At 37.3% G+C, this 12717-nt stretch overlaps 1 protein-coding gene across 2 annotated transcripts; it reads right to left on the bottom strand.

Annotated features, from left to right (window-relative positions):
• Positions 1 to 372: 372 nt before the first annotated feature.
• Positions 373 to 9454, bottom strand: ube2d4 (ubiquitin conjugating enzyme E2 D4). Of its 2 annotated transcripts, none has more exons than XM_074638360.1 (7): positions 9156 to 9454; positions 6470 to 6533; positions 6263 to 6294; positions 6085 to 6162; positions 5853 to 5958; positions 4381 to 4474; positions 373 to 3124 (listed from the first exon to the last, which is right to left on the bottom strand). In XM_074638360.1, the coding sequence occupies exons 1-7, from the start codon at positions 9177 to 9179 to the stop codon at positions 3079 to 3081; spliced, it is 444 nt and encodes a 147-aa protein (XP_074494461.1). In that variant the 5' UTR covers positions 9180 to 9454; the 3' UTR covers positions 373 to 3078. The 2 variants fall into 2 exon arrangements, with proteins under 2 accessions (XP_074494461.1, XP_074494462.1); XM_074638361.1 differs by lacking the exon at positions 9156 to 9454 and adding an exon at positions 7925 to 8340.
• Between the last annotated feature and the right edge of the window lie 3263 nt (positions 9455 to 12717).

Raw genomic sequence — 12717 nt, 5'->3', positions numbered from 1 at the left:
ATTTTGACACACCATTATGATGTACTTCAATGTACTTATGTACATTTTTTTTTTTTTTACTAATGATGCACTTTTTAAAAATGAATTATTTAAATAATCAAAGTATATTTTAATCCACTTTTCAGATAACTGTTTACACACTTATAGTATATATATAAAAATACATTTTAAATTCAATTAAAATGTGTGGATAATACACTTTAAATCTAATTTATTACAATTGGAATGACTTTGAAGTTTACTTAAAATATAACAAATACAATAAAGTGTATTCATAAAACGACTGTCCCACTGCGGGACTAATAAAGGAATATCTGATCTTATCTTATCTCTTACTGCATCATAAAGACACAAAATGACTGCAGACAACGGTAAAACCAAGATGAGCTTTATTCATATGTTATGACAAGGTCAATAGTTATCTTGTGTAGGCTATGTGAGGACAAGTGGACGTTCATGGTGGCATTTATCAAGCACACATATTCCAAATTTTAAGATGCATGAAGGCTGGTCCTGCATTCAGAGAAAGCCAGGCTGAAATTTTCAACAAAAATATTGGTACTGTTTCAAGCAGGTTTCCATGTCTACTGATGAAATGAATCACCCGTTTGGGGGATATACAGCCCTGATAGCAAATTTACAGTTTATGACAATGTTCTCTCTCTATATATATATACAAAATGAGGGTTAAGGCTAAAATTTTAGTCAGAGGTGTTAGGCAGATGAATTGTAACGAAATCCCTGATATCTGGCAAATGGCTGTGAGAAGGTTCTCCAGAGTGCAAAGCATGCCAAGCTGCCTATATAAACTCTATTGAGCACACTGGACAAAGGAAGTCAATGTCGTCGCACCACTCACATGATGAATTGAGGCTGCATTCAGTCGTACAGTTGGAAGATACTCTGCTTTCAAATAAATAAATAGCCAAATGAACAAACAACAAAGCACACAAATGTTGAACTAGTACTATTACACACATCATATTCAATTGTGGTCTGGTAGCAAAAAAAAGACTTTCACTGCATCTTGAGGATAAACCTTTTAGTGTATACTGTATTTCAGGACAACTTGTTTTGACAATTTTCTCTACAGCAGCTAACGATGAAAATCTATATTTGGCGCCTAAACCGTGGTGTTAATTCAACGATCAAAGCCTCTGAAATGTTAATATTTTAGTACGGACCTTTCTGGACAAATCCACTCAATAATGCCTCAAAGGCTAAATTTATTCCCCTTTATAATATCAAACAATTCCCTTCCGTCCCTTACATTGGCAGCATCGGCACATTATGAGCCATGACAAAAAAACAAAAAACAAAAAACAAAAAAAAACATAGCATTTTCTAACTACTTTTCCCAACACCCACAATGGATTATATTAAAACCAATACTACATTATGACATCACAATGTTGTTCAATTCTGGTGACATGAAAGAAAATGAAATTGCCTATCACTAAAGCTTTGAAAGATACAATACAAAAGGTCACGAATGTACCACCGAGACAAACCGTTTTACCGTCAGCGTGGATTATTAATCCCAAAACAAAACAAACCTCTGCAGACCCAAATATGAGAATAAAAGACATGCGGACCAACTTCACATCACTTGATGTTTAAAGCGGATGAAATTGTCATGGCAACTGTATTTCTTCATCCTCAAGTAACAAGATGCGCATGACTAGAAATGACTAGGATCTGAAAAATGCAGTCTGTTTAAGTTCCCATTTTGAGTTTAAGTGACACCAGCTGTAGCCAAAGGCCATTTCATTTTAGAAAAACAGTAGCATGTACATGTTTAACAGTTACTGTTCACATCCAAGTGTTAAATAAATGGTGATGAAAAGAACTTGAGAGGGATAATGAAAAAAAAAAAAAACCTCTCTGTGACAAAATGACAGCATATTTGTGTGCAACACAGACCATTAGGGCCTATATGCATAAAGATCTTCAGGAGTGCTCATCTGTCTTTGATCATTTTTATCTCATCAGCGTTTTCTTTTCTATGAACAAACCAGTGAACTTAGATCAGTAAAATTATTAGAAGCCTGTTGATATGGGACCTGGTCATTTTTCTCACCATGGGTCACTGCGTGTAAAGGCTGATGATTTGGTTAGATACCTGAGTAACTGTACTGAGGAGGTGGCACACAGCTCAGCTATACGCCAAAGAATAGCTATGCTCATAGCCACACAACAAGTCAAACAACAGTAGTATTTTGTGCACTGTGGACACCAGCCATGGGTGGTTACTTATACAGGATATAAGAGCAATGACCGCATGTGTGAGAAAAATGTTAGTTGACATTCGCCCTGTGGAGCCCCACGAAAGTGAAGCAAGGGCCAGCTAGCTCTGTACAGCAGCTCTCCAGTGTCCTCAAAACCATTAAATACTGTTTCTATTGAAATGCAGTGTGGGTGAAGAGACCAATCCTTCTTTACATCTTTCACATTGTTTCGGGGTAGAGACAGTATGTGCCAACAGATCAGCTGCTGGTAATGGCACTGCACCATTTTGTGTTGAGCAGGGAACATTCTGCCTCAATTGCACATATACCGAAAATAATAACACAGAAAGGCCACTAAATACATGGAAATACAGTAATAACAAAAGACATCCAGTGGGACACAGACAGTACCTCTGTAAATGAAGGGAGAGCCTCCTAAATAAATCAAACATTTCGCTTCCGAGTAGCACAACGATATGACTCAGTGACGGTGAAAATGATGCGTTATGAATAGCAACGATGATAGTGATAATCACAATAGCAGGAGTAACAGTTTAAAGTCTGTTTGTGGCGGCATGGACTGTGAAGAGTTTCCGGTATTCCATATGGGAGTGCTTTAAGGAGCCCGTCAGGTCCTGCTCAGCAGATCCATACAAGTCATGAAGGACAGCACATGGTAGCAGCTCAGCACATGGAAAGCCAGGTGGCACTGTACCTCATTGTATCACTTCCTCCTCCACAAGATGGGTTGTTGTCTAGTTTTTTCCCCCCTCTGTTGCTCATTTGCCTCAAGTTACAAATCAAACGTGTTTCTTTTGTTCTCATTTGTATTTTGATCTCCCTGGCATTCTCACATTGCATACTTGTGTGTCCATTCTCTTGCCGATTTGTTGTACCTGTAAAACACATGCAAGGTTTGGAAAAGGTTTCAGATGAACTTGAAAACTAAGAACTTTATCTCCGAAAAATAATAAGTCAGTATGGCCCTGTTCAGACCTGGTATTAACATGCGTCCTCAGTGATCGGATCACAAGTGGACAGCTCTAAGTGCAAATGTGAACGCACTCAAGACACATTGAGGACGCATTTAGATCGGATCTTTCAGACCACATTCAGAGGTGGTCTGGGCCACATATGGCCACATTCTTTTAGCAGTGTGTATGCGAATGTGTCCTGGGCCACATCAAGGACCGCCTACTCAACTGACGTCCCGCTGGGATCCATGGGGTCTCACTGTCCCTCTCATGTGAATAGACAGGCAGACGTGAGCGCTTGTCTAGCTTGCAGCAAGGAAACAGCCTCTGTGCTCTACTGTATCCTGTCGTTACAACTGTATTTTATTAAGATATATCTTCTCTATAGGCTACAATTCTACAGACTAGGCACGCAAAGTGCATTATTATTATTATACTCTCGGAGGTGTGTCAGTGTTTTTGTTCTGCTGCTTTGCACGGAGCTGACACACGCCCGCCCGCCCACTTGCTGTCTCTCATCCCCGGCTCTGGAGCTCTGTGCCCTGCTGTTTCCTGGCAAAGGCAGTGGTGCCAGGGGAGCAGAGGTCCCCGGGGACCGCCGATACAATCACCTTATATTTTGATGTTAATAAAATCGTACCCGAGGGCGGCTGGTTAGCTCAGTCGGTAGAGCGAGCGCCCATGTATTGCCAAGGCTGTGTCCTAGCAGCGGTGGACCCGGGTTCGAATCCGGCCTGTGGTCCTTTCCGCATGTCATTCCTCTCTCTCCCCCTTTCCAACACTCTATCCACTGTCCTATCAATAAAATGCTTGAAAAATCTCTCCAAAAAAATAACTTTAAAAAAAACAAAAAACAAAACGTACCCGAATCCAGGAATATGTAGGATATTACTATTGACATTCCTGTAATATTATGTCACAACATCTGCTGTATTAGCCATGTGTTTACTACGTGTTTATTTGCATATAGAACGGGGAAGTGAGATCGGATCCCAAGTGGACACTCAAGATGCATGTGGAGACGCATTCTAATGCCGGGTGTGAACAGATGTACTTAAAGCTCTCCACTTGTGATCGGATAACCCAGAACGCATGTCAATGCCAGGTCTGAACAGGGCCTATGACCGTGAGCAAAGATGAGAGATATGTGGTAAATCTGATTCAAGTTTTACACTCACCTTTCCCTGTCAGCCTTGTACGTATGGGCGATTTCTGGTACCAGTGGGTCGTCTGGGTTTGGATCGCAAAGAAGAGAGCAGATAGACAATAATACTGTGGAAGAATGAAACAGAAAGTAATTAGATAACATTAACAGAAACTCAATGTGACAATTAGAGGGGATTTATTGGCTACAGCCTTGACAGACCTACTCCTAACACCAGCACAGCCCCGTGTGATTTAGCTAATCATCACAGTAGGGCCAAGCTATATTAATAAAAGAGAATATCAATATATACATGACCCAATACTTTAAAATATAATTTATCGGGCGCCTGGGTTAGCTCAGTTGGTAGAGCGGGCGTCCATGTATTAAGGTAAGGCTTGGTCCTGACCGCGGCGACCCGGGTTCGAATCCGGCCTGTGGCCCTTTCCGCATCCACTCTCTCTCTCCCCCCTTTCAAGACTCTATCCACTGTCCTGTCATAAAAAAATGGAAAATGCCCCCCAAAAAATAACTAAAAATAAAATAAAAATATAATTTATCGTGTGTTTGTACATTATTGAGAATAATGATCAAATATTTACTGGCACTGATTAATTCACTCATAATGTACATTTTCTGTATCCTATTAAAAATAATATTAAATCGAAAAGTATTTCATCTGATACAGGATTCCATTTGCTCTGATTTGACCTGTCTTTTTACATTTAAACATGACACTTAATGTCACAGACCTGATTTGACATTTGACATTCAGTCTCAACACCTGACTTGAGACCAGAGTCGCACGGTTGAAGACAGACATGAGCCTGGAAAAGGTTTAATTGAGGGAAAAGACTTGTGTGACAAGTTCACTTTTTCACATGATGCCTATCATGAACGGGAAGAGCAGCAATCAGCATCAAGAATGATCTGTACAATGTTCTTGAAAGTCAGTGGACAGTATTTTAGCACTGGGGAAGTACACTAAACACCATTTGAAGGCATACAAGAGCTCTGGACTTCAGTTGGAGTATAACTGAAAGGTAATCAAGATTGTGATACACTTAGTGGTCCAAAAGAGAATCTAAGGTATGATTTTACCTGAAAATGTAACATACTTTCAATAAAATACCCATTTTATAGTCAGGTTTCATCATCAGGATTCCACTTGTATCACCAAATTGCAGTGATTTATTTACACATATTCTTTCTGAAACTGTTTATGCAGACAAATTTGTGAGGATTTGTTATTTTTTTTCAAATGATGCTGAATGTTTGCCGGTTTACCACCCTGGGCAGAGTGATTGTGGTAACATCCACATCCTCTATAGACCGTTCTGCTTGTGGACATTTTGAAGTGTAGCTAATAACATGAATACTGCTTGCATCACATCTAGCTGTGACAGAGTCAGGGCCCTAGCACTGTGTATACCGAATCAACATTCACCACTGTTTTAATTAATACAAATGTCAACACACTAGTATGAATATTGTATTATCACTTACCTTTTGATACTGTAAGTGCAGGTGACCATTGTGATCTCAGTATATCCAGACAAATACTTCCATTGCTGTTGATATTAGGGTGGTAAATTTTTGTTGTGAATGCAACCTGTGACAAAACGAGAAAAGAATGTTGTCATTTTCCAGTGAAGCCAATTACCTTTACCACTACAGTAAAATAAATGAATGATAAGTGAGTTGAAACATGTGACACACAAGACAGACCCTTACTCACTTTGGGTGGTTTGAAGGGGTAATCTGTCGGGAAGTGAATGGTGAGGAAAAACACTCCACTCTGATATGGGCTGTCACTCTGTTGAAATAAAAATAGAAACAAGATAAGTTAGACAACAGCAATTTTTGTTTCATATTTCAGTCATATCTCAATTTGGTTAAGATATGGTTTCACTTACCGGACCCATTATTGTTGCCTGCCAATGAAATACTGGGAAAGAGATTGATAAAAAATGAATAATGCATTTAGCATATACATATTTGGATGCAAACTCCTGACGCACGATGACATACTCTCCTGATGTAATCTTAAAATCTTATTTATACATAGCAAGAAGATATTATTACGTTCAGGCATACACTGAAGCAATTTCCTATCTACTTACGATCATCCCCAACTGGTCCAGCAGAGCACTGAGCAGGTGGGTCCCTTTGCAGGTCTGACAGTTCCTAAAGGCAAGACAGTCACACAGGCTACAATTTAAGTTGGTTGTTTTATATCTATTTATATTGCGTATATTTGGGGTACACAAGAAAATATGCTGATGCATGAGCCTCAACATTAGGGATAATGTACTATACATCAAAATGTTGGATCATTTGGATAAAATCAAACAGGTTTAAACTCTTACACCAGACAGGAACAAACAAGAAAACGACCAAACTCTAGCTCAGGGGCTGTTGACATGTAAATGGTAGCTTTAAGGACAGTTGACTTCATACATATTTTAGTCATCAGTTCAATTTAGATCATAGATGTTGACTACAAGAACGTTAAACACGCACTATCTGCAACCATCTCGGACTCTAACCACTGGCGCACTTTACACTATACATCCTATATACCACTTTATAGACTGCACATATGTACATATTACATTTATTTATTGTACATACTACATATATATATATATATATATTTTTAATCATTTTTGTATACCTTTACCTCTCCTGTGTTTCACTCTTTTTGCTGATGTTTGCTGATATTGCTGCTTTGACACCTGAATTTCCCTCCGGGGATTAATAAAGGTTCATCTTATCTTATCTTATCTTACAAAGGTGCCAAAGCTTAATAGAAAGAAACAAAAATGTACCACCTTATAAACTGCACATATTTACATTCTACATTTATTTATTGACGGACTGTACACACTATGTTCACCCATTCACTCTGTATCTTTTATATCTCTATTATTGTTTTTAAAAAAATCATTTTTGTATACCTTTTACCTCTCCTGTGTTTCACTCTGTTTGCTGATGTTGCTGCTTTGACACCTGAATTTCCCTCCGGGGATTAATAAAGGTTCATCTTATCTTATCTTACAAAGGTGCCAAAGCTTAATAGAAAGAAACAAAAACGTTCTACAAAAAAATAATCAAGGCAAAAATGCCAACACTAGTACGTTAAATTCTGTTTTTTAATTATAATTATTATTAATTATATAGTAAGTAAGTAAGTAAGTAAAGTTTATTTGTATAGCACCTTTCACAGATACAAAATCACAAAGTGCTTTACAATAATAAAAAATACGCCAGTCAATATTAAAAGTAGCGATGACAAGCACAGGGCTGTCAAGCTAAAAAACGCAACAAAACAAACAAATGAGGACAAAAACACATAAACAGGAAAAGAAAAGGCCAATAAAAGCAATAAATTAAGTGGAAATGATTATTCAGACGAATTAACAAAAGCCTTTCAAAATAAAAACGTTTTCTGCTATATCAACAACAAAACACTGAGCACTGACAGCAAAACAACAGATGGTTAGATATAAATGAAGCCCGTTATTTAACATCTCTTGAAAGAGAAAGCCTATCTATTCGGTTATATAAATACACACCGTGGCCTGCTCCAGTGGCCCATTTGCCTTTCCATATATGGCAACACTGACACTGAGGGTTCAATTTTGGCAACAAGCAAGCATCTGTCATCCGGTGACTAAACACATCACCACCAGCCATTACTATTAGTGACAAACCACAATGATAAACACAACTTCAAGCTGAGAAGTTAAAACCAAAATCCCGTCAAACGTTGATCAAAGCTTACTGCTAGCATAGAGAGCTGCACTGCTAGCTTACTGTTAGCATAGAGAGTTGCACTGCTAGCTTACTGCAGCTAACTTACTGCTAGCTCTAAACTAGCTCTAAGCTAACTCTATGCTAGCTCTAAACTAGCTCTATGCTAGCTCTAAACTAGCTCTATGCTAGCTCTAAGCTAGCTCTAAGCTAGCTCTAAGCTAGCTCTAAGCTAGCTCTGTGCTAGCAGTAAGCTCTATGCTAGCAGTAAGCTCTATGCTAGCTCTGTGCTAGCAGTAAGCTCTATGCTAGCTCTGTGCTAGCAGTAAGCTCTATGCTAGCTCTGTGCTAGCAGTAAGCACTATGCTAGCTCTATGCTAGCTCTGTGCTAGCAGTAAGCTCTGTGCTAGCTCTATGCTAGCTCTGTGCTAGCAGTAAGCTCTATGCTAGCTCTAAGCTAGCTCTAAGCTAGCTCTATGCTAGCTCTGTGCTAGCAGTAAGCTCTGTTCTAGCTCTGTGCTAGCAGTAAGCTCTATGCTAGCTCTATGCTAGCTCTATGCTAGCTCTAAGCTAGCTCTGTGCTAGCAGTAAGCTCTATGCTAGCTCTAAGCTAGCTCTAAGCTAGCTCTATGCTAGCTCTAAGCTAGCTCTGTGCTAGCTCTGTGCTAGCAGTAAGCTCTATGCTAGCTCTTAGAGAGCTGCACTGCGAAATGACTCGTTTAGCTCTGTTAGCCTCCTTTAGTATTGATGTGCTGCTGAGTGTAACTAAATATCAAACACAAACAAACCGCAGCTAACTGTCATAACAAAGCTGTTGTGAGTTGTTGTTGTTGGCGAGCTAACTGACCGGAACAGCGGAACGATGCACCAACAGGCCGACCTGAGCTCGTCTTTGTCTGTGATTTGTTTGACAAAAACAAGCAAAGTAATGCTCCAGAAATAATAAAGAAAAAGGCTACACACTTGTAATGCTCTTCACGGAAGAGTCCTACACTCAGATGATATAGTATAAAAGGTAAAAGGTTATCAGATGATAAAGAGATCAACACTCACCTTCTGGATTCGTTTCAACGCCATGGCATCAATGGCTGATGCTGGATGTAGCCTGTCAGCTAACTGTTAGCACTAAACACATACAATTCAGTGGCCGCGTACTTACAAGTCTCACTTATCACGTATAATCAGGAAATAATCAAGTCTGACAAAAGGCAAAGCTTGGGGTTATTTAGTTCAATATAAGCTAAAGCAAAGTGTGTGTTAAGTCTGAGATCTTTCGTTCGCTTGCAACAGAACAACCGGGATATTTAGCTGTCTCTCTGCTGTCCTCTCATCTCTCTCCTCTCGGTGCCTGTCAAACAGATTTTGGGAAATATCGCGAGACTTTTCTTACAAATCGTCATTTGACGATTATGGCTAACCTCCATGGTTGTAGTTCCAATATATATATATATGTGTATGTATATGTATATGTGTATATATATATATGTATTTATATATATATATATATAAGCTATATATAAGCTATATATATATATATGTATATATATATATATACATATATATATATATTTCCAAAAGCTTTTAAGATCAATTATTTGAAAAATATGAATGCTGTCAAGTTCAGTCCAAATGCAATTTGAATAAAATGACCTCCTATTATAGTATAGGTGGTATTCATATGATTCAAATTGAAATGTTTCTCTGTATTTATGTTGAAATATATATATACATATATATATACATATATAAATATATATATGTATATATATATATTATATATATAAATAATAGTATAGGTTGTATTCATATGATTCAAATTGAAATGTTTCTCTGTATTTAGGTTGAAATATATATATAAATATATATAAAGTATATATATATATATATATGTATATATATATATATATACATATATATACATATATATGTATATGTATATATATATACATATATATACATGTATATATATGTATATATATATACATATATTTCCAAAAGCTTTTAAGATCAATTATTTGAAAAATATGAATGCTGTCAAGTTCAGTCCAAATGCAATTTGAATAAAATGACCTTCTATTATAGTATAGGTGGTATTCATATGATTCAAATTGAAATGATTCTCTATATTTAGGTTGAAATATATATATATATATTTTTTACTATTTACTACTTCTATTTTTTACTATTTTGACAGGGGGTCCACTTCACAAAATCAAAGTTATATAATTTAGAATTAGAATGATTTATACAAAACAACTGCATGTGGCCTCCTACGTTTAGATCAAAATTACATTTTAATAAACATATGCTTACTAGGCAAGGCAAGGCAGCTTTATTTGTATAGCACATTTCAGCAACAGGGCAATTGAAAGTGCTTTACATAAACATTCAAGAACATTGCGACAAAGTGAAAAAGAACATTAAGACATAATTAAAACAGTTATAAAAATATTAAAGATTATGAAAAATAAAAACAAGCTAAAAATAAAAGCTAGGATAGAAGCTAAAATAGAATATAACACACAAGAGTAAAAGTTATAGTGCAGTATAAGATCATTATTTGATTTAATAAACTGAACGCTGCTTCTGCATGTTTAGTTGTGACTCTGGGGACACCAAGCAGACCTGATCCAGATGACCTGAGAGGTCTGGATGGTTCATAACACAGCAGAAGATCAGAAATGCTTTGTAAACCAGCAGGACCATTTACCATACAACCATTTGTACTCTAACATGCCATTGGAACTATTTTATTCTAAAACTTTTCAACCTAAACACAGAGATACATTTCAATTTGAATCATATGAATACCACCTATACTATAATAGAAGGTCATTTTATTTAAATTGCATTTGGACTGAACTTGACAGCATTCGTATTTTTCAAATAATTGATCTTAAAAGCTTTTGGAAAATGAACAGTATAGCAAGAGTGGCATAGCCCTAATAAATCTTGTTTATTGTTTGTTTATTTATTTTGCACATTTTAAGACTACACAACACAACAAAAGAAATAAGTGAATAATATACAGTGCAGGAAGAGGCAAAAATCCAACTGGGCTTATCTGAAGCCTCCACCTAGAGAAAAGATGAATATAAAGAAATAATATGACTATATAATAGTGATAACAAACAATTAGAACAAGATATAAATAATAACAACAGTAACAATACATGAAATATATCAAAACAATACAGTAAATATATCAAATACAATCCAGACATTTAATCTGACCAGTCTAAAGCTGACTTTCAATAAGTGCTTCAACTTAAAAGTAATGAACTTATTCCTGTGTGTCACAACCACATCAGAGTTTCCATTGGCTTAAAGTTGTTCTATTGGTGCAAATGGTCTCCATCACGTTTTGTCCGTGGAAAAAAGAAATCATCAATGTAATCACCCTCCTAATCGTCAAGTTCACAGCACTAATACCATATAGGAATTCACTGTTGTAACAACAGGGTAATAGATGGCCTCAAATTTATACAGACTATGACTTCAACACAATAACTGAGGCCAGGTGTCCACAAGATGTCACTATTTGAAAAGAGCAAAAACACACACAGGAAAGACCAGAATGGATTATGTACAGCTTTGACAGGAAAACTTTTTTTTTGTTGCAAGATCTACAATGTTATTTATCAAATTAAATGCTGCATGCTCAGAACGAATTCATTTCAGTTAGAGTTTACTTTTAATTAATTTGCTGAAGCGCAAAAGTGCGTAACAATGGAGCAGCAGAGTACAATGAAGCCAAACACGTGTATTATTTATGCATACACAAGAATAAAGAAAAAGACTATAGAATTGTTCATTCAATACCCAATCATTGTAAAGGCATATTCATCTGAGTCAGCTGCGTGCTCCGGTTTCTGCACAGCCTTGTCTTGCAAAGCCTCATGAGCTTCCCTTTATATGTCTTAAACAAGAGTGAAAAAAGAGCTCTCATTATTTTAGTGAGTATGCATGAATGGGTCGCAGTGTTCATTCTTCTTAAATGGCTGATTCAGTGTCAGGTTGAGGATCCTATCGTCAATGTGACACTGAGAGGGACCATTTTCCTTTGGAAAGCTGAAGATTCCTTCAGATAATATCTTATTGTTTGCTCATCTCTGTGCTCTCAATGACCTGCCTGTCCTCAGGGCCTGCCTGTAATCAGATTCAGCCAGCAGCAGCAGAGGTAGCAAGTTTGGGTCTTGTGCAGCAGGGGCCTTGTGTTCTGAGTTTGTCTACTTGGAGAGGCCATTTATCAGCATGAGGTTTTCAGACACAGTCAAGCCCACACTTTGTTGGCTTGAAGCCTCGGTTCACAAAAGCCTCCCACAGTTACTGTAGCTTCCTCTGAAATCTCAAATCACATTGGTTTTCTTGCTACTGTGTGCTTTAAACCTATAGGGTTTGCAGTTGAGAATGAGCCCTTCGGTTACGGGGTGATGCTACCATGTAAACGTTCAAAGCAATAAGAAATGTTGTGGTTTCTATAAGGTAACATATCACTGACCTGTACGGGGAATTTCCCACCTATAAGCAGAAGTTGAGTTTTTAGTTACAGGACCGGTGCCCCAAGTTCCAAATTGATGTATGAGGCCAAGGTGTGAGTGTGTCAGAACTGGGA

The sequence above is a fragment of the Sebastes fasciatus genome, chromosome 6 (genome assembly GCF_043250625.1).
Source record: "Sebastes fasciatus isolate fSebFas1 chromosome 6, fSebFas1.pri, whole genome shotgun sequence".
NCBI lineage: Eukaryota > Metazoa > Chordata > Actinopteri > Perciformes > Sebastidae > Sebastes > Sebastes fasciatus.
Note: the sequence above shows the minus strand (reverse complement) of the source record. Positions and strands in the feature narration are given on the sequence as shown.

Coding starts and splice junctions, on each gene's coding strand:
- ube2d4 (XM_074638360.1), bottom strand. CDS start 9,179: ATGGCGTTGAAACGAATCCAGAAG. Junction 6,534..9,155: donor CGTTGAAACGAATCCAGAAG/GTGAGTGTTGAT, acceptor TCTTGCCTTTAG/GAACTGTCAGACCTGCAAAG. Junction 6,163..6,262: donor AGGCAACAATAATGGGTCCG/GTAAGTGAAACC, acceptor TTATTTCAACAG/AGTGACAGCCCATATCAGAG.